The sequence below is a fragment of the Microtus oregoni genome, unplaced genomic scaffold, assembly GCF_018167655.1.
Source record: "Microtus oregoni isolate MIOR12 unplaced genomic scaffold, Mior012 000012F_ref0000307, whole genome shotgun sequence".
In the NCBI taxonomy this organism is placed as follows: Eukaryota; Metazoa; Chordata; class Mammalia; order Rodentia; family Cricetidae; genus Microtus; species Microtus oregoni.
The window spans coordinates 29,475,181-29,501,394 of record NW_024543071.1 but is presented as its reverse complement, the minus strand read 5'-3'; the positions used below and the strand labels follow the sequence as shown (position 1 = coordinate 29,501,394).

The following is a 26,214-nucleotide window of genomic DNA, read 5'->3' as shown; positions in this document are numbered from 1 at the left end:
CTATAGCAACAGTTCTCACTGTATGGACTTCTGCCACTTCCAACGCATCATCTTGACGCTTTTCCTGTGAGATGTGAACCACCTGTGCTACTTGCCCAGAGGAGCTGTAAAGGCAGGATTATAAACTGGACATGAACTGGAGATTATAAACAGGCTTCAAATGAAAGGTTGACCGTTCTAGCGAGCAGTGCTTTTAAGAGTGTCTGAGTCCTTGTGCTTTGGGTTCCCCAGTATTTGCTGTAGCGCTGCGTTCACCCTGTTTACCTGCACAATAGGCTTCCTCTTCCATGCCCCAAACTGCACTACTTTGTCTAGGGTTTAATCTTATTCTCTCTTTGAAGCAAACTGTGAATTCCCAAAGCCATAAGCAATTTTTCTAATTAAACTTTTAATAAATGGTGCAGAAAAAGAATATAATGCAAGAAAATAAAGCTTTTTTTTACCCTTATGTTTTGTCCTTATATTTTAACTAAGGATAGTTTATAGGTACGGGAAATCTTAGGATTACAGAATAAATTAATATTTAGTGCAACAACCACCAATGTTGCCAAGTTACAAAGTTGTTTGTCTGACCCATGGGCAAATCTATTCTGAAAGCAGGTGCCTCTGAGAAAAACAGAAGTTGAGTAGATGTTACTGTGCACATGGATGTTACTGTAAAGCAACGAGATACATTTTCACTTAATGGCTTTTAAAACGAATCCCACTGTTTTACACCTTGCACATTAAGATACATTAAGGCATTCTTTAATTACCTGATAGTAGTATTTAAAGGCTGATGTTATGTACATATGATATACATACAAGTGACATTGCAAGCAGAACTGGTTTTCTGAGAGTAAGCACATCGTACTGAACACATTGCAAAGCTCATTGGCTAAGAACATGGATGAAAAGCATGGCCAATGGCAGATCACGGAGAGGAGACTGGACTTCAAACACATTTTAAAGTTCTTATGACGCTCTCATCTCCACAGAAACAAAGTTATTCAGAAACTCTCGACAGAAATACTCTTGCACTTAAACTGACCTAAACTGACAAATGAGAAGTTAGGAAATGCTAAAGTGAACAGCTTGGGAATATCCTCATGCAAAAAAAAAAAAAAAAAAAAAAAAAAAAAAAGACCAGAGGCGTGATGTGTATATCAAGTAGTAACAATTACACAATTTTTACTTCTTTTAGGACATGGAACTCAATATTTCAAATTTCTGAACTTCTCAAATCTCATTGGAGAGTTTATGATCATATACTTGAGGAATGTTTAGGATACTACATGCAACTTATAGGGTTATTTTAAAACATATTTTGTCCTTAAAAACTGTATTTTCTTCTATATGATTAAGTGTCCCTAAATTTTGTGACTATTCCTTTGTACCTCTGACATATTATTCAGAGAATTTTCTAGAAGTTTTCATTTTTCAAGCCATTATTAAGTTTTTTAACTTGAAGTTGTCTCACCAATGTCTTCAAAGCTATTATAAAGTAGTTTCAATATTATTTCACAAAATAAGAAACTTGGGCTATTCTATAGAAATCCACAGATGTAATGCTTTTTGTCCATTAAAGCAGCTATTTTATTATCTATAGTCTTTATTAAAGATTTTGTTTTTAATTTTATTGATGTGTATTTGTGTGTGCATGCACACACATGTGCAAGAGAGAACATTGTCTGTAGAGGGTAGGCGAGGTCATAGCATCACCTGGAGGTGGAGGTCAGTATGGGTGCTGGGAGGTGTGTGTTCCTAACCACAAGGCCATCCTCCCCTCCTCTGCCCTTAGTCTTTAAACCTAGTTTTAAGGGAAGCCTCCGAATCATGTTCTCCTGCAATGGTTCCCAGTCTTCCTCATGCTGTGACCCTCGTGTTGTGGTGATCCCCAAACATAAAATTATTTCATTGTTACTTCATAACTGTAATTTTGCTACTATTATTGGTTGTAATGTAGGATATCTGATATGTGACTCAAAGAGGTTGTGACCCAGAGATTGAGGATCACCCCTCAAGGAATTCTGTTCTTTATATATATGGACTATGGACCTGTTAATCCCACAAAACATTTTCCTCCCAAATTGGCTTTGGGGCTGGTGTTTATCACAGCAGCAGAAGCAAACCAGGCCAGGCCCCGTTAGTTAGTCAGCAAAATTCAGAAAGCAGGAAGATTTACCTGACTGCCTGTCTGTCTGCTGGACCCTTACTCGAATTTTCTACCCATAATCAACAACCATGAGATCCTCCCAGACACAGTGGCACATTTTGGATGTTTAATCAGAGCCCATATTACAGGAAGGATAACGCAGATTTGGGGGTGCACACCTTAGTGCTAAGACCTTTCCTAATACTCCAGCAAATGACATCTTCCCTTGGGTCACAGCCAGAAAGCAGAACAGCAACACAAACAAAGGTAAAAATAGCTCTGGGTCAGTTGACTTTTATGGGAGGGATTCCTCCTGACCTCGGTGGGGTGGCAACAGTAACTGTTGACTGCACTTCACACAGTGCTGGGGAGTTCCTAACATACTGTACTAGCATCTCCTATCAGGGACTCCCTCATGCTCAGAAGAGAGAGGCGGAGGTGAATCTGGCTCTCAAATGCAGCTACCTCAGTCACCAGGACATATTTCCTTCCTTAATTTTTCTTGCAATGAGTCAGTTTTAAAATTCCTATTTCAAACAAATGCAAAATAGAGTTATGTTCTCATGTAGTTTATACCACATTCATACACCATGCTTCATACAATATGCTCAACAAATGAAGAAAATGTCATCAGTCCATCACGTGTATCTATTTATTATCTAGTGAAGTAAATTATATTAAATATAAATAATGTAAAATAAACTACATAAAACATTCAAACCATTATCACTATAAACTAAATAGGTGCTTACAATTGTAGAATCACAAAATTATCCATATATATAATATATATATATATATATATATATATATTCCAGTTTCTTTTTCTGGGTTTACATTTAAATTAATTTAATTGTAGAATAATTAAGTTAGTAAGCACTTATCAGAACTCAGGAAAGAATTAAAAAATCATAGACAATGGGGGGGGAAGTGATTTACAACTTCTCAGTAAACTAATGTGGTTAGCGTTTATTCACTACAAAGAGTTTTCTACAAAGCAATTTGTTTGGACTCCTCTGGCTGCATATCTTAGCTGATTTGTTAAGCAATCTCTGACAGGCCTTTGTTAGTGCAACAATGGTGACTAAGAAGACGTGAAAGAGGGAAGGAGAGAAAGAGAGAGATCTGAGGCTGGGGAAACACACGAGGAGGAAGAAGGGCTTTGAAAAGCACTTAAGGAAAATTCAACCTACCAGCTCTACTCGTCCGAAACCTCCGACTCCGAGGGTGTCGATGATGTTGAAATCAGACAGCTTCAGGTTGGCGAAGAAGGCGGCTTCGGCTTCATATCTGGATTTTTTGATGTGAAAAAATGGAAATTTCTTAGAGGTGCAGACACGAGTACCAGGTATGAGTGCATTGGAAAGGAATGGTTGCGGCACCGGCTTTACCCGTGTCAACTCCATTCTGCTTTTAGAGTCTGCGTTTTCTCACACTCATACTTTAGGTCCCAGCTGTACAGAATAACATAGGCTTGCACTTGTTTTTGCAAAGCAGAGACAGACAACACAGAGCATCCAGTGCCTGCCAGCCAAGTGACTGATAAGCGCAGTAACAAACCAGTCACATCTTGGTGTTTTTTCTACGCGTCTTCTTGCGAGCATGGACTGTCTGAGTTGCTCTCTTTTGGATTTGTTTTGGATGTGTTGGGTTTGCTTGGTTTGGTTTTTGCTGTGCAGGTTTTAGATAGCAGTTTCTCATTAGCTCCCCTTATCCACAGATTGGCAGTGTCTTCTATCAGTACTTATCAAGAGTGGCAGGATCCAGAGACAAGCGAGGGCGTCCCTGGAGTGAAATCCCAGCTAGGTCTTAGGAAAACAGATCCGAAAACCTGAGAACTGAGGTGCAAATGTCTGCAATGGATGATCCCAGGAGCATATTCACGTCCCTGATAAAGGTCTTTCCTCCACTTAGATCTACTCACGGACTCTCTGCTAGCAAGCCCCGTGTCTTTATGTTTGCAAGGTTTTTATATGAGTGGTGAGAAGCGGGGACTAGCATCCAAACCTAACTGCACACGTGTCAATCTGACGCAGGCAAGAGGCCAAAATACTCTTCTACCCAATGAGAAGACAGTATGCGTTGCCTAAAATATCTCCTGGTTAAAGGCCTTGCTGTTTTTAGAAAGGGCAGGAAGGCTTAAAGATGAAGAGGATCGGCCCACTGACTAAGCTAGGTCAGGACCACATTCAGCTGTCTCAAAACTAAAGTGCTGAAATCCCTATGTATGACCTTTGACCTTCAGGCCAATAGGACTCAATCTAGTACTGTACTATGTGCAGACATGGAGAATACACTTGAGGAAATATACTCGAGGACACAGCTTTGATCATTTTCTATACAGTCATGGCACCTTCTGTGTTATACTCTATGGCATTTTTCGTTACCCTGTTGTAATCAAACAGACCTTTAAAAGTTGTTAGACCGCAAAGCACATGTAAGACGAGCGTTCAACCCTCTTCAATTTACAGTTACAGTTACACTTTTACAAAACGTCCCTTGCTGATAGACAACCCAGAGCGGGTGAAAACAAGCAGAAAAATACTAGTCTCCATTTGCTTAGTGTGTGAGTTCAGCTACTTTGAATCAGACTCTATAAACAAAGCCGGTGAATCCAAGAGTGTTTGAAAGTTCTCACATTAATGACAAAATCCAAAGGTCACCAGAGTGGTCCAGGAGCTGGTGAGCGAGACCGGAACATAAGGGACAAATGCGCATTTCTAACATTCCAACTGCCATCTGCTTTGGGAAAGTTAAACTCCATCCCATTTAATGAGGCAGTGGCAGAGTTCACTCCAACAGGTGCTTAAAAGGACATCTGTTGAGATCAGACTCCATGAGGGTTTATATGTGGTCAAATATTTCCTGGTCGTCTAGATAAAAATGAAACGACTGAGAAATTAAACTTATGCCCTGGCAGTGTTGAAGCATGCATGGACAGCCCATATATGGCGGCTCTGCTGAACTTGTCCTTATTGGGTTTCATGGTCTAAGCTGATGAGAATGACTGACCAGGTCTCTTCCTCAATGGGCATCAGATCTCATTACAGATGGTTGTGAGCCACCATGTGTTTGCTAGGAATTGAACTCAGGACCTTTGGAAGAGCAGGCAGTGCTCTTAACCGCTGCACCATCTCTCCAGCCCAAAGATGGCTTAAAAGGCCCACATGCCTAATAGCATTGCTCCAGTTTTTGATTTTCGTTAAACAGAACAACAAAAAACACCTTTTATAAAAACATGGAGTTTTAAAAACATTTTTGAAACCTTCCTATTCATGCTATTTTATCAGCCTCATAAAACAAACATGAAAAAGATCTGAAAGGAAAAATTTAAACAGTGGCCAGTTCTAACTTCATCCAGTGCTGAATTTTTAAGACATCACATCAACTGCTGACCCATTAATCAAGACCTTTGCTGTTTCCTTTAGGTTTTTGCCTTGTTTGGCTTTGTGTACTTTTTGAGACGAGGTCTTTTTAAGCAGGGGCTGCCTTTAAATCTATGGTCCTCCCTCCTGCTTTAGCTTCTCCAGAATTGCGATTATGTATATGGACTACAAGATTTGCATATTTTATATTTTTATTAATCTAAAATATGATGTGGAATATAACACTTTACTAAAATGTCATGTAAATACTAATATAACCACATATTTGTAACAAGAACATCTTTGAATAATAATGTGTTTTCTGGATGTATAGATCTCAGGTATACAAAGGGCACACTCAGACTATTGCATTACCGTCTTATATCTGTTTAATTTATGACATTATTACTTAAATCCTTGAATAGTCCCCAACATTCAATTTGGCCTTGTAGTAGGCTAAAATGCATCAAAATGAGTGAGGTGATTCCAGCTTTGGCAGAACATCAAAGCTCCCTGAGGTCTTTCAAAAGTAGTCAGAGCCATGCTATAACCAAATGAAACAACTATTTCTAGAACTTTTGGTACCAAAAGTCTTCATTTTGTGAAACTCCCAGTGACTCAATTCATAATCGGTGATGAACCCCAAAAGTCTAAACATTCTCAAAGCTCCAACCAGTTCCAACAGCAGCTTCTGAATCCGAGTGAGAATTAAATTAGACCAGAGAAGCAGGGGTGGTGGAACCTGGCATGAAGTTTTGGCTCCTGAATTTTTGGCCCTCCATCATCAGATGAACAATTGTTCTGTAATGACTAGCAGCTTAAAATGTTAGCAAATAAATAATTAGGGCCAGTGAGATGGATCAGTTGGATCAGAACAGATCTGATCAGATGCATCAGAACAGTGCTTGCAAAACAAACCTGACAACCCTAGTTTAATTCCAAGAACCACTTCTAAAAGTTGACCTTCTATCTTCACACGTAAATGTCTATACTCACCCAGGACATACACACACATGCATGCATATACACATGCACATAAATGCACACACACGCATGCATACATACACCAATAAATAGCTCATACAAAGTAGAAAGATTATGAAGTTCTTAAGCGTGCTTACCTATCTTGTTGGTCACTAAAAGTATTTCAACTAACGAGAGGGATATAGTAAATTTTCTCTGAAGTAGCAGATATTTTTCTTTAGTTATGAAAATCCATTAGCATATATATATTACATATATATATGTTCCCACTCACTAGAAACACTGTGATTACTGAAATCATCGTAATTACACTTTGCTAGTCTTTATTAATTACTCTGCTATTATAATGTTCCCTGATGATATGATCTTAATATTGATGAGCTATATTTTAAAGGAGGCTTGCTCTTCCACTCTCTTTCTATTTGTGTCAGGGGCTAATTCTTGGACAGTTCAAACCATACAGAGGCTCTTTATCTTTTCCGACCCAAGGAATGCTATGAATTGCATATTACTTTAGATGTGGTCACTTTTTTTCTCACTTAGATTTATTAAAGAGTAGTAGCTTCATCCCAGAGACTTTTCACATGTTCCCTTGGGAGCCAACAACTTTTAAACATGAACAAGGTTGTGTGAAGGACTTCTAAAGATGCTCAGCTGTGATTTTCTTTTCGGTCTTTTACTTTATTGTCCCCAATGGGAGGGATATAACCATTCTTTCCCTTGAGGTTTTATCTCAATGATCTTCAAATTTCATTAGAGCTGATAAAGTTTAAATGAGAAAGAAACTAAGTAAACAGTTATTTATCAAATATTTTTTATCAAAAACAAATTGTGTCCAGTCTAAGTTTTTAGTTAAACTGCTGTGGGGAGGCTCGGGTCCAAGGAATTAGGTATGGTAATGTGTTCACATGTTGTACAGTGTTAATGGGAAGGCAGTAGCCCAGTGTTTAATAGAAATCCATTTTAGCAACATGTATAGTCCTCAGTGTTTGGTTACTTATACTATAACAGAGCTATAAAATATATTCTCTAATTGCTCTAAAGTTAGTGTGAGCCACTCACTTAAAATTATTATTATTAACTTAGTAATGGGGTGAAACTTATGGACATGTTTCTCCAGAAAAGTGCAAATACTGGTATACAAGTTTCAGTGACATTGATCCAAAGCCTATAAACACATAAATAGATCAATAGAGCACAAATAGAATTTAGAGTATGGTTTAGAGATGAAGTATATGCTTAGCAAGTCTGAGACACCAGTTTCAATTCCCAGCAAACATATAAAATGAATAAGCAAAACTGTAACAGACAAATAAAAAAGAAAAAAAAATGTCTATACAAGAAACTACGTGTGTTGAGTGAGGCAGGCAGAAAGAATGTGTCATTTTGCAGACATTCCTGATGATAAAATTCCTGAGGGACTGTAGCGATTAGAAACAATAGAGTATTGTTAATCCTTACATGTGATTTGTTAAACCGTGAACTGTCAGACCGTTACGACCTGCTGGAAAAGAACAAAATTGCCCTGAATTTTACTCCCTTTTCAATTTCCCTTTTATGCCACAGGTGTTCCTGAAGTAGTGAAGCTGAAAAGCTAATGGTGTGGAGGTGAGACCAGGACACGCAGCCTGGACCACCCACAATTCTCTCGCCCCTGCCTCTTCCTCTCCTCTTTCTATGAGCGCTCATTTGCACTTATTTTACTTGTATTTCTTAGGCAGCAGATACTAGTCTTTACATTTCCAGTTCTTCCATTCCTAGCAGCCTGGAGTCAGAACTAGGAGTTCCTTACTAACCATCACAGCTGCTTCTGGTTCTCACAGAGCATCTATGCAAATTACTGCAATTTTTGAATTAAAATAATTGGATGCGACAGCTCATTACTTATTATTAAACTAGTCAACATGTTTCTCTGTGTCTCAGAAACTGGACAAGTGATTCATCCAGAAACAAACTTATGGGACTTACCACTACTTATTTTTCTATTTATAATTATAATAACAAATATTTATACATCATTTGATAAAGCAGACAAAATTATGTATACTTTTAAGTAAAGGTGAAGTGACCGAAATATAGTACGATGAGTAATTAAGAACCATTTGAACAAAGTGAATATGACCCTGTTTGTTTTAATTCACTTTATCTGCCATCAAAACTAACTTCAGAAATTTGATCCCCAGAGGAAGACTATCCAAGGCCTCAGAATCTCTGGATCCACACACAGATTACATTTCTTGGCTTTGCCTGGACTCATCTGCTCTTGAGTGCATTTATATTGCTATTGAGTTCCGGTTTAGCAGTTCTTGGGGAAATCTATAAAAATAAAGTGTTTCAGTAAACATGGATGTATTCTAATCAATAACTAAATTATATCCTTCTGTGCATCTAATAACAAGGGATATAATCAGAAGAAAATGTCTACTTGGGATTCAATAATGACATAAGAGAACACAAGAGCTAAAAGATGAAAGCTCATGACTCGTGGTTCTGTCTCTGTCCATGACTTTGACCTTCCAAGTCTTCATATCTTTAATGTTGAGGTACCCTTAGAGATATTGAAGATGGACACCCAGGAAAATATGCGTGAATTCATTGTGAGTTCAAGTCAGAATCCAAGCTCTCAAAGCCACCAGGCAAGTGTCTAAGAACTATCTGCGCACATTTTGCATGCCATAAGAGATCAGTGGAATTTACAGATACATTTATACAGAAGTATGTTTTCAAGGAGTGAGATGTTTCAGAAATGGGATTGACAGGTAGAAGACACAGCCTTAGTCTATGATAAATGTAAACTATAAAACTGGTCATGAGGATTTAATTGCATACAAAATATGTCATGGTATACTAGTTTCTGACTTCATAGAATTTAGTGTGTTGAATAGTTTGTGTGGTGAAATAAATAAAAATGTAGTAAAAAAATTATATCCACACATAGAGAAAGCAGCATCGAAATGAGAACAACGGTGCTTACGTACCTACTCAGCACAGATAGAATTTGAATTTGAACCACAGGTAACTCTGTGTTACAGTGCGGCTTAAACTATGTACAGGTATAAAGTATCAGGAGCTACATATCATACACCCTTGATTCTTAAATATTAGAAGTTAAACAAGTATAGCAAGTAAACATGGAGTTATCAGCCATCTCTTACTTAGCTGCCATTTTAAAAGTATATTTTGAAATTAGGCATGAAAGTAACTTTTTTTAATACATCGAGAGGAGAGTAAATGATTTTGTAGGCTGTTAGTAATGAGAGTTATTTTCTTGTTGAATCAAGTTTTTTAAATAAAAATTATAAAAATTTTCTTTTACTATATAGAATTTCCAGAAGAAGCCTTAAGCATAAGAAATATTACTCTAAAAATTTAAACCCAAAGGATAGCTCCTAATGGATTTTTTTCATATAGAATCAAGATAAAACTAGTATTGCTTTAGTAGAAGAGAGAATAGCTTGAAGAAATAAAAGGTGCAAAATTAATTTAACAAATCTTAATTATTTCTTTGGGTCAGTTTTCTTCTGAAAGTGCAGCCTCTTCTTTGGATATACCTTTAGTTCACTGTCTCTACATCCCAAACTATGATTTTTATAACCATAGACTTCAAATACATACGTTGACTTATTTAATCAATCAAGTCATAAAATGCTTTTATTTACTTTTCACGTGTGTCCCTTGAGGAGGGGCAGGCGACACACATTTGCTTCAGAGACACAGTCATGCAAAGACTGTGCATGTAAGCACAGCTTTTTTCTAAGAAATAGAAGAATTCTCTCAGCTAAATTATTCCTGCTGGTTCTCTATATCAATGAGGCAACAAATTCTTTCGATTGTTTTTAACTGGCTCTTTCAGGTGTGAAATAATAATTGATTTTTAAAATAAGTAACAGAATTAGGCCAGAACATTTTGCTGATTCTTATCACAGGGTATTTTTACACTTATTGAATGAATTAAATTTCTTTAAAAAATAGGAAAAATAATCACGTAATTTTAGAAAGGCTTTTTAAAAAAAATCAGAGCATTAAAATAGTGACATTGTTCAAGATCTCCATCAACACCATTGATGTCCATCCAATTCAACCTATACATTTCTAAAAAAAAAAAAACCTAATTCTGGAGATATGAAATAATCTGGCCAAGTGAGACAGACCTCAGGATTGGAGACTGGCATGTGACCTGTAAATTTTTTTTAAACTACTGGGTTATACATCTGTAGGTTTTATAACATCCAGATAAGTTTAACAAGGAAAAGTATAATAGTTATAAAATATATTTGAGCAACAGTTTTTTTTCTGAAATAATGATAATTATGCCTACCTATATCTATGTACTTGAGTTCTAGCCTATAATGATATCAGGCATGTGGATATTCAAGTTACATAAAAGGGTTCCAGTGTGAAAGTATATTGGTGCTTAAAGACACTTAAAGTCTTATTTAATAATAGAGAAATATTTGTAAAGAAACTAGTGCAAGAATGCTGATATATACTGAAAATTGGAAATACATGTTCAACATGCAATTACAACTAATAATTTTCAAAGATTTATACAATTTGAGAGGAATTTGTATTTCTTTTGACTAATTTATTAAATAAATATGTACTACCATGAAAACAAAATAATAAGAACCATGTCCTTGTGTTTTTTCATGCACCCTTACCTAGGTCACAGGAATAGAAGGACAGTGGAATAGTCCAAGACTAAAATGGCAGCTGTTTTTGTTTTCCATAAATGTAAATATTAATTATATGCAGTCGCTTCTTTAAAACATGCTCTTCAGTCATGGAGATTTAGAATAGATACCTTATCAAATTTCATTTCCATGTGAACTGTGAGTTTGAAGGAATACTGTTATTACTTCATTTCTCACTCTCTTGGACACACACACCTTATTGAAACTGCCAAATCATTCTCAATTTTAAATAATTAGTAAATGTAATAAGATTCAAGAAATTGGAAAGGGCCATTCAGACCCACCACAACCTTTATGACATTTAACAAAAAGAGAAGAGCTTTAGCATTTGGTTTCCTTACTCTTGCATATTTTGCAGAGGAAGTCTTACCTTCTGGCTATATCTTGTTTTTACTTATCTTTTCTGACTTCCCCTTCCTCACACAAGTTCATCGTCTCAAGTCTCTTTAGTGACCAAGTCTGCATGGCCTAGGTGGATTGATTTGCAATCACAGGCTCTTGACAATGCGTGCTGCAAAAAATGGTGGGAATACCACCTTTGTTTGCTGCCCGTCTTTCCCAGGGTTAACAATGTGTGCATAAGTAGCCCCCTTCACATTCCAGAAGATCATATCTGTTTGCATCATCAGTTCAAGTTGCCTTCTTACTACTGCAGAGACTATAGATATACAGACTGCCAAAAACCCTCCTTCTGTCCATGTAATAGGAGTTTACTGAGCTGGAGGCGTATGCCTTAGAAACTTACAGAGTGAGTTGGCACCTGCGAGCAGGTGTCCAGTGAAGTAAGCTAAAAGGAAGCCAGGGACTCTTGTTGGGGACTGTCGGGAGGGGAGGTCATTTCCTTCTGAGAGGGAGCTAAATGATCACTGCTTTCCTAAACTTTGCTCAAGCCTGTGCTTGGTGCTTGGAAAGACTCAATCTCTCTTTCGTAAAAAGATCTGAAAGGTTTTTATTATCTAGAGTATTTGTAGGATGTTACTTGCTGACTGGGAACCAAAGGTTTAAGCAACAAACAATAAGAATTATTGGAAATTTAGGTCTCAAGCTGCCAACATTCGAGTATAAGCAAGCCTCTTTAAGCATATCTAGAAATGTATATAGTAAATTAAAATGAAGAATTTTAGCAAGATTTGTCTCTCTTGAACACAGTACTGTGAATTTTTTCAGAGATAAACCATTTATTAGGTGAGTAAGTGAATGAGATGTGTTACTTAAAGTAATAGTGTATTAAAATTGCTAATAAACAGACTCTTCAAGCATAAATCTAAGCTATAAAAGTTATGGAATGTAAACTGAATAGGATGCCTTCTTGATCCAAGAACTTTGAAACAAATTTGAATATGCTTTTAACAGTAATACCTATTATCCAATATCCGTAAGGGATAGGATGATCCACAAATTTTATTTTATTTTTGAAGTTTATCTTTTCTTGTAATCTCATGGATTTCACTCAACCATTAAAAGCAAAGTAGATAATCTAGTCCACAAACAATTATGTTCTATTCTGAAACACATTCTCCAAAGCCTAGAATGCTATATATATATATATATATATATATATATATATATATATATATATTCTCCTTTCTACCAATTAAATAATTATGGACACAGGAGAAAGTTCAGAGGTTGACCCCCAGTTATCTCTAAGAATGCACCAACAACACTTTGATGGTAGTCACTGTTAGTTAATCATATATTAAGTATCATCTTTGGATAACCAAGAAACCCATCCGACTTTCCATCACTAAATTCTTTGAGCTATCAAGACAGTCAAATTTGTTAGGCCTGTACTTGTCATATGTTCATGGAAACAGGGAATAGCTCAGGAGGTAGTGCTATCCCACGGCTGAAACATGTCCTTGGAAGCCAGTTGGGCAAACCTGAGCTCTGCTGCTCACTTAACATGGGGGGGGGGGGGGAAGAAACTTCATCCATTTCTATTTAATCAGCAGGAGAATCGAATCTGCTTCCTTAGGTTGTAGGAAATGTTAGATGAGATTAAATAACATGGAGTTAAAATAAAGATAAACATTATGAACAACTTTTGAAAGATGATCAGTACCTGTGATGCATCTTAATTATATGTAAGATGTCATTTTAGTCATTTCTAATTATTACCAAATGCCTAAATTTTCTGTCTATGTATTTTGATCCAGTCTAAAACTCTCTTAGTCCACCTGTATGATCTACAGTACATTTGGTTGACAAACAGATGTTAGTACATAGAAATGAATTAATTTAGGAACATATGGGATCGGAGCTATCAATAATATGTAATCATTCCTTCTCTAGAATTCAATTTCTTCATTCGGAATGTTGTAATTATGACTTGTGTTGTTTCTGGGATAGTGGGTGACATTTGCAACTGCTGCAGCATATCACAATTAGACTGCTTTTACCATTTTAATTTTTCAAAATTTTTGATTTGTTGCTGTCAAATAAAGTAAGCTGAAAATTTTGTTATATGTAATAAATGAAGTTTGTGGCTCCTACAATCTATTCCAGACCTTTTTATAGCAGGGGTAGCTGAGGGTCTCTTTTGGAAATTTAAATTTAACATGCTATTCATGTCTACTTTGCTTTCAGAAAGCACAGAGTTTGTGAGGATTCAAATAGACATAAGAAAGACACAAAGTCCTGATATTGCTTCCCAACAAGATCCTTACCTTCATCTATTTCCTGAGTTTGTGAGACAGAGATGATACATCACCATACCAGAGCCAGACAACAGACAAGAGTCAGGTAACAACCTTCGCAATCCAGAGCCTGGAAATGACTGAGACAGATTCTCAAGAGGCATTCGCTGTTCTGTAAATGACCCACTGAGGACAAATCATTGCTCAGGTTAGAGTTTCCAAGAAGCTACTCAGTGACCCGTTCCTGTAAACACGTGTCTGTCATTTTCCAGAGCTTACTCAGTATGAAAACCTTCCTGGGAGCCAGCATGAAGACCCATGTTCATTAGGAAACAGTGAATGTCTTGCCAAGACCCATAGGCACAAAGGACATCATTAGTTCCCTTGCAACATGCCAGTAAACACCATAGCTGCCTCTTTTTGACCAGATATTTGTCAGTAGATCTTTTATACTGGGAAGGCTGAATGTCAGATCGGTTCTCTTGCTGCCTTTGGCAAATAATTTTAAACACTCCTTGATTAAAGTCCTTACAAGATTTATAATGTCTTCACTCGACTGCATGGTGTTTATTAAGGGATCATCCCCAGAGGTAAAATTTGGAAGATAAAACAAATTAAAGAAACACACAGAGAAATTCTTTCTTCAAGGTTTACTGACAAATGACAATAGAAGAAAAAAAGGGACAAAAGATGCATTTCCTTATTCAGAGTCCTTCAAAGTATATTTGCAATTTTTTTTTACCATGTCACAGGAGTTTCTTTGCGGTGTTATGAATATACAATACAATTAATTTTGCCTGGGGACCCTTCCCCATCAGTGGAAAAACAATCATCAGTAGACTAATGCTTTGGAGATGAAACTGATACCATGAGGTTTTGGAAATCACTTATTGCAGATGGCTTGTTATTGCTTGTTCTAGAAACTATCATCTCCCATCCATTTCCACACAGCAGTGCTGACTGGAAGAGCCTGGTCTGTATTGTTACAGATTCTACTTGGATCAAGAGTCCCCCATGCAGACATAAAGAAGCACAGTATCTTCACTTTAAGTACAACCCTGTTGTCATCAGTCCATGTTCATGTGTTTCACTGTGGTTGAACAGCTGCATACGTGCCTGGCACTGCCGTGCCCTTCCATACAAGGTCCCTATGTAGGGGGCACCATCGACACAGGCAACACACAGTAACAGCCCAAAGCGAAGAGCGTCCTACAGCATCTGCCTTTCATTCCTGAGTGACATTCTTCCATTAAAAGACAAACATTTACCTGGTTGACACAAGTGGGAAAATCTGGCCTTCTGAGCCAAGATTTTTCCAAAGAACTTAAGCCCATGATCTCTTTTCCTTTTGGTTCAGATCCCCCACCTTCCAGACCAGATGTCTTCTTTTTAGCAACAGATTGGCTCAAATCTCTTAACTGCTGCCTCTTCACCCCACACTTTTAATTCCCATTGAAAATCCAAGTCAGAAGCAAGCAAGCATCATGTGGGCATTTTAGAGAGTCGATGATAATGAGGCCACAATGACTATGGCGGGGATGTGATTGAGAGCGAGGGCTACTCAGACTGCACTGGCGGAACATGGGTTCGATTCAGGAAAATGGCATTGGGCTATGGTTCCAGCTAAGCCGCCCCCACCTGAGTTTCAAACTTACTTGCCTTTAAAGAATTCCGAATCAAGAGAAATTGCATACCACCTGCTTTAGGTTTTCTAACGGAAAGTGAGCACTGAGTTTTGCGGCTAGAACAGACATTAAAGCTATGGCATCTCTAACTTCCGCTGGAAGGGGAGGGAGATCTGAAAGCAGAAACATAAAGTTAAGAAGGAACACGGAAGTTATCAGCGTTTCATTGCTTATCACACAATCTGCTATCATTGCCGGGAGCATAACAGCGTGCAAGGAGCCTTCAGCCTGCAGCGGGAAGTGGCTGCCTCTCTGCTGTAAACCCGCCTTTGCATCCCTCTGGTTTTCATGCTACATACAGAAACTATTTCTATTATCTATGTTCTCAGATGGTCTACACGTACTGGATTTTACTTTCTGTTCAACTCGCACTTCATTCCTAAATGGAATATATTTTAATTATATTATATATTACTTTATTATATTATAAAATAATATAATACCACATATGGAATGCATTACATATGCCAAGAATAAGAGACTTTTAGTGTTATAATTGAATATTAATAAATGAGCCACATTTCCTTCTCAGTTTTCCAGTGAGATAAAACTAAAAGCTTACAAACAATGTGACAGAAATTTGGATATAGCTCTTCTTCATGGTGCTTTCTATTGTGATAATTCATCAATTAAAATAAACCAGATATCTCAGTTTTGTTAAGTTTCTCTAAGGACCGGGGTTAATATTCTGCAACTGTATCTTTATTCCAGTAATCAATGTGGTATCAACAAGAAATGAGATTTCTTGTAAATTTTTTATTTGCCCACTTCAGTTTAATATTATAGGAATTTATTAAGCTATCATTCTGTGCATTTTCAAGGGCAATCTCAACAAACTTTACAATCTATTGCGATTACGACTACCTTGGTTTCAATATTTTCCATATTTTTCCATGGACTATGGATGTACCTGTATGAACTATAGCGGTGCCTACTAGTTCCGAAAGAATATAACGGTTTGTTTCTGCTCTGGAGTGTCTGTGAACCGGCCATGAGGCTGGTACCATACTGTCGTTGAGAATTCAGCTATGAAAACCTGCTCGGAACAGGTTTGACCTGTGATAGTCTGTCCACGGCATTCTTTTTCACTCGTTATTTTTGGCCTAGAAATAATGGAACAATTGACTTGGAACAACAAAGGGCATTTTCAAGGTTGGCATCACCTTTGCCCTACATATTTTAAAATAGAAACCAGTTGTCTAAGGGTAACAGCAATTATCCCTAGGTTGACAAAAACATAATTTTCCTGTGAGGGACAGACTCCATGAAAACTGTGTAATCTTGACATAATTTACCAATGAGACACTACACAGTGACACATTATCCGAGTCTGCTGTGCTGAAAGGCATTTGGCAGACTGAGGTAAGGAACCTGAACCCACTAAGGCAAAGTAAAATAAAAATCTTTGAAGTCATTCTGGATAGCAAGCAATCTGAATACTACGGTCAAAATCGAATTCAAATTATGTGTTTTCAGTAGGATCCGGCCGTTCTTTAAATTATTAATAAAACACGAATATTCCAGGTACCCTTATAGATACTCACTGGGTCACAAATGTGTACAAAATAGAGAAAAGAAAAACTCAACCCTCATATGGCTTACATGCTGATGGAGGAGAAAATTAAACAAAAATGTATGCATTAACTGTGGTAAATGTTCTGAATAACAGTGCCAAAACAGGCACTGGGGCTACAATTTTACCCAGAGACCTGGTAGCTCACTGAGAAGGAGAAGAGTAAGCCCTGTGGAATCTGGGTAGAAGAAACGGAAACTGCAGTTGCCCCACGGCAGGGCTCTACCTGGTGTGTGCTATAATTAGCAAGGTTACCATAGAGGCGAGGACAGCAGAAGCAGCAATGGGGAGAAAGAATGAGATTGGGGAAAAGGTGGTGGAAGGGGTGTAAATTGTCTAGTGCTTTCTAGAACATTAGGGAGTTGACTGATTCCCAAAAGGAAGCCCTTAAAAAGCAGAACATGGTCTGTTCTCACCTTCTAATTTATATTTGAGATTGCCTCCAGGAGGGTAGAAATCAGAGCACAGGTGAAGAAGATGATGGACACAAGCCTTTGAGTAACCTCCGTAGGGGAAGATGCAGCTTAACTGGGGCTGCTTCCACAAGTAGCTTTAAAATAGCATCAGCAACATGAGAAGCGAATAAAAGGAAAAGGCAGAGAATGGTTATTACACTTGAGGCTCAAGACAGAAACAACTGAGTTTGAGTTACTGAAGTTGAGAAGCTATAAGAAAAACAGGTTTGGATCAAGAGTGGTTGTGATTTATATATATATAATATATATATTATATATGATATATCTATATGATATATCTATATGAAGGTGTCTAGAAGGCTGATGTTGGAAAACAGAATCTAGCCTGGAAATATAAACCTGGAAGTTACCAGCACATTGATGGGTTCAAAAGTGAGAAGACAATCCGATATTGCTAGAGATGATGAAGAAAAGGCACGGATTTAAGGAATGAGTCTTAGAGTCTTTGAAAGAGAGGTGGGAACACACAGCTAGCTGGCAAGGAACGCATCAAGAGAACATATGTTCTGGAAGAAGAGATTTCAAGATGAGGACATGGCTGTCTGTCTGAAAAGTTATAGACTGATCAAAGCAGGAAAGGCATGAGCATCAAGAAGTGAATTCAGCTATTATAAGTTACTTGTAACCTTGGTAGAGTGATGGGGATTAAAGTTGGTGGAAAGAAGCGAAACCTCCCTATTGATTTGTATTGCAAAGGATTTTCTAAGGTTGAGACCAATGAGTTGTTTAGTAAAATACAAACTTACAGATGTGGCTGATTGGTTTGTCTCTGGATGCCAGTTCAGAGGGAAGTCACTTCTTTCGTTAAACAGAATCAGTTCATTCACTCTGTCTGTCCATTCACTCATAGACAGCTTTCACTGAATGGACGTGTGTGGCACACTCTCAGCCATCTGTCTCGCCATGTTTTAGAACCGCCCATACAAGCTTCTTTCCCACACTGCTCAGGGTATAACAAACCACAGGGAAGGTAAGGATGTAAAGATGAGTCCGCTAATTCCAGAAATGCTAAAGAGGGAAGCTTCACTGATTGATAAGAATCTTTGAGAAGAAAAGGAAGATGACCCAGTATATGGGTGAAATATGGTAATATCAAGTTTTAAAAGAGTAAACTATTGGGGGTGGGGTTCAGGTCAGGGGAAATCCGAGGATACGAAGATGAGGTTATGTCAGGATTAACTGATGTGCTAATACAAGGCTATATATTTTTCTATCAACAATCTCAGTGAGCACTGATACTTTCATTTAGTAGCTGGCTATTTTGTTGTGATCATTACTCTAAATTCTTTATATTTACTGCCATTTAACTGTATATAAGAAACAGCCTGTTCTAGAATAAACTACTTGGTCTTCACCCTGATTTCTTTTATGTAGCCTTTGATTTACATATCTAGGACTTCTCCATGCTCATTTAATATTTCTGGGGTGGGTTGCATTAACAAATATTTAAGAGAAAATGAAATACTATGACATAAACACATTATGAAACTAGGTAGGATTTTGTGTTATTATATAACAGGTTTGGAGCTTAAGAATGATGAAAGATCAGTTTCTATTCTGTTGCATTTCCTATCAAATAAAATCTCTCCCTGGGAGACATCTGTATGACGCTGGTACAGGCCTGGGGCAGAGACATGTTTGTCACATGATGAACAATGTCCTGTTCCCATGGTGAACTCTCAGAGTAGTCACCTCTGGTAGCGTCAGAAGACTGCTCAAGCTCTCCAGCGATGACTTTAGTAGAACACCAGAGACTGTCTGCTGGACGGCAGGGGACCCTATCCATCCGTACCATCCCACAACCCTGGACAGGGCAGCAGCTGATGAGTGGAAACTGGAGTCTCCACCCTTGCCAGCCCCAACATGTGGCACAATTACAGTGACAGTCATCAACCATGCAAGCCCCTCTGCAAACGCCGGCCCGATTCTTCTGGTTTTGAGATATTTTTCAACTATCAAAGCACTTAATAGAACTACATAGCCAGTTCTTATGATTTGTACTCAAATTTTAACAATTTTTCCTAGCTTGCTGCTTTCTAAGGAGGATTTACAAAGAAAGAAACTATATCTTAATTTGCATTGATTATGATATTGAGAAATGTAAGTCTTGTAACAGGAAGTCAGTAAGTATTTTTTAAAGGCCTTTTCTACTTCAAAGCATTATCACCCTCTTTTCTATGTGAAATGAGTAAAAGCATCATCCTTTCCATTACTCATTTGCTGATGAATTTCTTATTGTTAGCAAATATTCATGGGAAATTTTTCATTATTTAAAGGGTAATAGAATTTAGCATCTTGATCTCATACCTAGATTTTCTTTTTAAAAGTGATTTTAACTAAGTTTATCATTTCAGGCTTTTTATATAGAAATGATGTTCAATGAAATATGGAAATATGCAAATAAACATAAGCCTAATAATAGTAGAATTTCTTTAAAAAAGTATTGCTAGTTTATAATATAAAATGTATGCAACGTAATTATTTAGCATTCTTTCTGTATCAGATTTTAATAGCAGTTTTGTGTTATTGATATAACACCAAAAGTCATCCCCAAATGGATTACTTTGAAACAATAAAAAAATATTTATTATATTCTAGTTTCTGTGAGTCACAGTTTGAGGAAAGTTTAGCTGGACCACTGGGCCTTTGCAGATGTTACTGGGGACTACACCATCCGGGAGTGTACTGTTCTAAGGGGCTTTACCCAGCTACAAGGTAGTCTCTGTAAATTACCTCTGTGTCCTCATGATATGGCGATGCGTTTACCACCTAAGCCACAGAAGTCACACACCAATGACATCACATCTCTATTGGCCACATGGACCACAGCATTTTATGCGAAAGAGGCCGATACACTAGGGACCCCTGGAGACCATCTACTGTGGTTCAGTCTCTGATCCCCATGGTTCATGTTATTTTTACAGATGGAGGGTCCTCGTCTCTTCCTGGCACCTCTGAAAGTCTCATTCACTTTATAGCGAGAACATACTCACTATAAAGTCCTTGGAATAGAAGTCAATTCCAGGTGCAGATGTGATTTCTCAAATGTGATTCCATAAACACAGCTCTTTTGTTTTGTTTTGTTTTGTTTTTTGATACTACCTCAACATGTAAATCAGGCTGGCCTAAAAGGCATGATGCTTCTCTTTTATCTACCTTTTTGCTGAGAGCGCAGGCTGAGCCACCGTGCCTGCAAACACAGCTCTTGGAGAATGAGTCTTCACAGTCCGAAGCTACCAGACTCCTGATCATTTGCTCCCCACTCTTCATAGCACAGGCACCCTCACTGACTCACAGAAGTTCCGACATCTAGTGGGAAGCAGCTGGGTTGTCCCTGAATTGGAACATTGAGGGCTAGAAAGAGTTGTGGCTTCTCACCTTGCCCTCAGCTCTGTCACCTTTCCCTCAAAGTCATTCCTCCCCTGACACAGACAATTGCTCGGTGTTTGACGTGGTTTTCTCAGGCTGCTTTCTGCTTGGAGACTTTTTGGGACTCTAGTGGCCTCTTCTCTTCGGGCCACCCTGTCAACACTGGTGAAGCTTGGTCGATTTAATCCTCTCAAAAAACTTCGAGTTTATGCTGAATCCTGCTGGAGTTCCATAAGACAAAAGACACAGCCACAGCTGTTTCTGACTTAAGCGCTCTTTATCTTTGTGCCCTGTGCACACTGATGGGAAGTGATGGCCCCGAGCTAACGGTGAAGCCTCTGTCTGAGCGAATCATTCTCTGAGGCGTTGTCTTCAATTGTTGCTGACATAAGGAAAGATCTTAACGGGATAATTTTAGACTTCTATTGATATTGTCTGTCTCTTAGAGTTCCTTAGATGTGACTTTTGCCTGGAAGCCAACCTAATTTTAGCATCACTTTCCGCTGGGAAAGGATGAAAATTATTAAAGTAACCACTGGATCATTTCTGCTTGACAGTTTTTTTATTTATCTTATTTTTCTCGTCCCACGTTTCCTGTACTTAATGAGACAAAACCAAACTTCACTTTCTACACATTGTTTGGAAAATGGCTGCTAGCTGGATTTCGTCCTCAGGTTTTGACTTAACCTGTCATTCTGGAGACATTCTTGCTACTAAACAACCACAGCTTCTTTTCTACAGTTTCCAGGGACAACTTACCCTTTAAAAAAATTATATGTTTGTATGTGTGTCTTTGAGACAGCGGAGGCATGGAGAATAGAAGAGAGTATCTGATGTCCTGGAGGTGGAGTGATGGATAGTTGAGGTCCCAAGTGGGTACTGGGACCTGAAATTGGGTCTTTTGGAAAAACAGCCAGCATTTTAAAGAACTGAGAAATCTTTCTAGCCCTTCCTCAGTTTTCTTAAAGCACCCACTCAGTCTCCCAATGGTCTCGGGTTTCTTCTAAGCCTGTTCAAAGGTCCCAAGCCCTTTTACTTCGCTTACTTTTTTATTCCAACCCCATCACATTCTTGTTTTTATTCTAGCAGGTTTCATACTCCTGGAAAGCAAAGTACATATTGGTTGTAAGACTGTGTGACAAGTCACCCTAAATCTTAATGACTCCATCAACTATTTTAGAGACTTAGTATCTGGGAGCTTCTGCTTGTCTGGGGTCCAGAAGTGTCCTGCCTGGGCAGTTTGGCTTTGAGGTTGCAGTTCAGCTGTGACTTAGAGCTATAATCATCTGAACCATGGTTGGGAACTAAATGGTATCTGAACACTATTGGAGTTTTATTAAAGGTCAAATCTATCCATACCCAGAACCTCAGAATATGACTTCACTTAGAATTGGGGTCTTAATTAGTTAAGATGAGATCATGATATGGCAAGCCCCAAATCCATAATTTCCCATAATCCTTACAGGAAAGCCCTATGAAGATTCAGCTACGGACAGGGTAAAGATAGCCAGGTGTAGATGGAGGAGATACTGGAGCCAATATCCACAGACAATGGACACCAGAGATAGTCAGAAACCCAAGAAGTAAAGGGTTCAAGGGAATTTTTTCCCTTGATCCTCCAGGGAAAAGCTGGTTCTGATGCTTTGATTTCAGACTTCTCGCTTTCAGTGAACTGAGAAGATTAAATTTTCTGGTTTTAATCCAAATTTTAATAATTAGTTAAGGCTATCCTAGCAAACTAATGTAGATACCTTCTTTCGATGTTTTTTGTTTATTAATATAATGTCCCAATTCAGAATCAGTCCATTAGTTCACACACATTTAATAACTCATATAGTTCTCAATTAAGTGAACTAACAAAACAAAAACGTGAAAACCAGTGAGACAGCTCCCTTATTTTAGCTGTGCATGTGGCCATTTCAATGTGAATTCACTAATTATATTCATTAAGCATCTACTAGTTGTAGAACTCTGTAAAATGCTGAAGTAAAAAATAAAGAAATAAAATCAAACTTTTATCTCTTATTAGGGTGAGTGAGGGGAATTCTCGCTGTGATTAAAGAGGAGAGGATCATGTGAGTCTCAGAGTGTGTATCGACAACCACAGAGGGACCCTAGTGTGTAACTTATCTCCAGTGACCACAGAGTAAATTGGCTCCCATGTGAAGATCATCTGTCATGTTATGGGTACTATTAGGGAGCAATGTCACACACATCTTCTTAGACCTCTGTGGATATTCTACTAGAAACTCAAACTGAACTCAGAGTTTCTGCTTCAGCTGGAGCTTCACCGTACCCCTGTCCCCCAGGCTGCTCCTACTTAACTTTGCCAGAATTTTGAAATTTCATCATCTTGAGCAATTTAGATTCACCCATTCACTTTTTCTTGACTTTTTTTCCTTCCTTGTTTATTCATCACTAAATACAATAAATTCTTCTCCAAAAACATCCCAACAAATCTCTGTTTTCTCCTCTGCATCACTGTACTCCAAACCACCTCATCTCTGACCAGGATTACTACAAGGACCCCGTCCCTGGTCAGTCATCTCTCACTCCGGAGGCTTGTCAAAGAGTCGAGTGAGTCTTCCTAGCAGAGGGTTTTACCTTCCCTACATCCTTGTCAGTATAAACCAAACTCAGACAAATACTGCATGTTTCTCCTGTACAGATTCTAGGATTTACATTTTATATATGCCTCTCTCTCTCTCTCTCTCTCTCTCTCTCTCTCTCTCTCTCTCTCTCTGTGTGTGTGTGTGTGTGTAGGTTGTGAAAATAGAAAGCAGAACAAGAGAGGGGAAATGAGAAATTGGGGAGAGGGGCAAGATAAAAAGGATAATAGAATAAATACATTTGAGATGAACTCAGATTGGACATGGGAGAGAGAATTGATGAGAAGGAGGGTGGTAGGCAAGGGGACTGGGGAAGAAGGACCAATAGGAACAAAGTATGAACAGACCCTAATAAACCCATTACACTATAGGCCAAACAGTAAAACAAAACAGGAGCAAAGAGAACTTGTTTAGCAAAGCACATGAAAGGCCTTATCTTTGGGCAGAGGAGTTGCATTTGATTCCGTTTTTTTTTTAAAAAAAAAAACTCTCCTGGACAAAGATTTAAGCAAAAGGTTGATAAAAGAGCCATTTTAATACTTGATGGAATCCAGAAGCTGGTCTCAAATGTATCATTTTCAAGGGGAAAAAATGTAATTAAAGGCAGTACCTAAAGAGAAACGTTTGTCTCTACAGTAATTTGTGAGGAACTTCTGCCCTCACTGGATGATATACACATCTGATTTAGAAGGCATTTATAAAAGTAATAGCCAATAACAAAGTGACCGATTCCAATGCTATGCAATTATTATAAGAGATTCAGACTGTTTTGTGCTCACAATGCACAAAAGGAATATGAAATTCACGTAATTTTTCTTGGCCAATAATTTAATTCCATTTTACTTGGGAAATGTGGTCAACCTGTCAGGAAGCTAGATAGGCATTTAATAAGCTTGCAGGTCACGGAGGATGGATCCTTTCTGCTATGATCAGCTTTAGACTCTACTTCTCTCTCCTTGTAATGCACCAATTTTAAGAAAACAAACCTTTTTTTCCCCCTAAAATGGCTATTTCACTGATTTGTACATTTTCCTTTGATTTTATTTAATTTATTTCTGTTACAAGAATTTGTAGTTCAAAGGAATAGGATCCGAATTTTCCCTTAGGCCCTGGATAGAAGCATGATATTAAATATTCCCCCAACGATTATAAGATTACAAAAATACATTTTTTTTGCCCCTTCCCTTAAGAGTTAATCCAAACATCCTGTCAATCACATGGACAAGAGCCTGCCCTGCAAGAAAGCTGAGAGACCTGAAAACATGTTAGAAAGATGGAAGGTTAAAGGAGCGTCCTAGTGAGATTTATTCTTAAGCAACTACTCTACTTTTGAGTCAGTTACTCATAGATCCTCACTGTTAGGCCAACCCACTGTCTGAACTCTAACTTTCTTTAACTTTTATTCGGATGCTAGCCAATATCCTAAACCCACTTCCCCTGGCACTGCAGGTATTGCCACTCTGTCTCTGAAGAACCTCCCTTCCCCATGGAGTTTCTCATAGGCTTCCATTGCTGACCTCACCTTTGGTCTTAACCCCATAACTCAAAATATCTTATTCTCTTTCTATTATGTGGCTAATGCCTCCCAGCAGCTGCTGACCCTATGGCTTACTGCTTCGCTGTTCTGCTTCCCCTCAAACTTCCATAAAATGCTGTATTGACTATGGGTTTCCTTTTGTTAGGTTTAGCAAAAATGCTTTGGGGCTTTCCTCCCATTTAGTGTAATGCTGCCTATAGGTTTGTTGTACATAGCTTTATTGGGTTGAGGTATGTATCTTTCATTGTTAGTGTCTTCAGGGCTTTTTTATCATGAAGAGATGTTGGATTTTGTCAAGAGTCTACTCACATCTATTGAGATGATTTATGCCCTTGAGCCCAATTATATAATGGCTTATATTTATGGTCTTACATATTCTGAACCATCCCAGCATTTTTGAAATGAGGCCAATTTGATTATGGTGAATGATCTTTTTGATGTGCTCTTGAATTCACTATGCAGATATTTTATTGAGAATTTTTATGTCTATGTTCATTAAATAGATCAGTTTATAATTCTTTTTGTGCTGTGTCACTATCTGGTGTGGTATCAAGGTAATTATTATCCACTATTTTAATATAGTATTTTATGTCTTATAAGACAAGAGAAGGAATTGAAAGGTAACAAATAGGTTGAGAGAAAATCAAAGTAAAATTCTTTGAAGATTATACTGCTCTATACATTAACCATCCTGAAGACTGCACTTGGGAACTTTTAGATCTGATAAAGACCTTTGGTAAAGTAGCAGGACACAAAACTAACATATAAACACCAGTAGTTTTCTTATATACTAATAGCAAATATATAAAGACGAATTCACAGAAACAAACACATTTACTGTTGTCTAAAAAGAAAACCTGAACTAAGACTATCTACGGAAAAGAAAGAAAACAGTAAAGGAGGAAGTTGAAAAAGACAGAAATGAATGCTGTGAAAATAACTATGTTAAGTAATTCACAAATTCAGTACAAATCCACCCAAATTCCACATCCTAAAATATGAAAAAATATTAAAGTTCATACTGAAGCACAAAAGATCAATCCTAGATCATAAAAGCAATCTTTAAAAAAAGAAAAAAGGAAATCATGAGAGTAGCAGAAAAACTGACTTCAGGTTATATTACAGAATCATAATCACTAAACCAGTGTG

The 26,214-nt window shown here is 37.8% G+C and overlaps 1 protein-coding gene across 3 annotated transcripts in view; it reads right to left on the bottom strand.

Moving 5' to 3' along the window:
• Positions 1–26,214, bottom strand: part of Prkg1 (protein kinase cGMP-dependent 1) — a 1,122,235-nt gene that overhangs the window by 40,405 nt on the left and 1,055,616 nt on the right. For all 3 annotated transcript variants that reach the window (XM_041660894.1, XM_041660893.1, XM_041660895.1), the window contains one exon: positions 3,328–3,424. In XM_041660894.1, the coding sequence (XP_041516828.1) occupies positions 3,328–3,424 (97 nt within the window). The remainder of the gene's footprint in view (positions 1–3,327; positions 3,425–26,214) is intronic.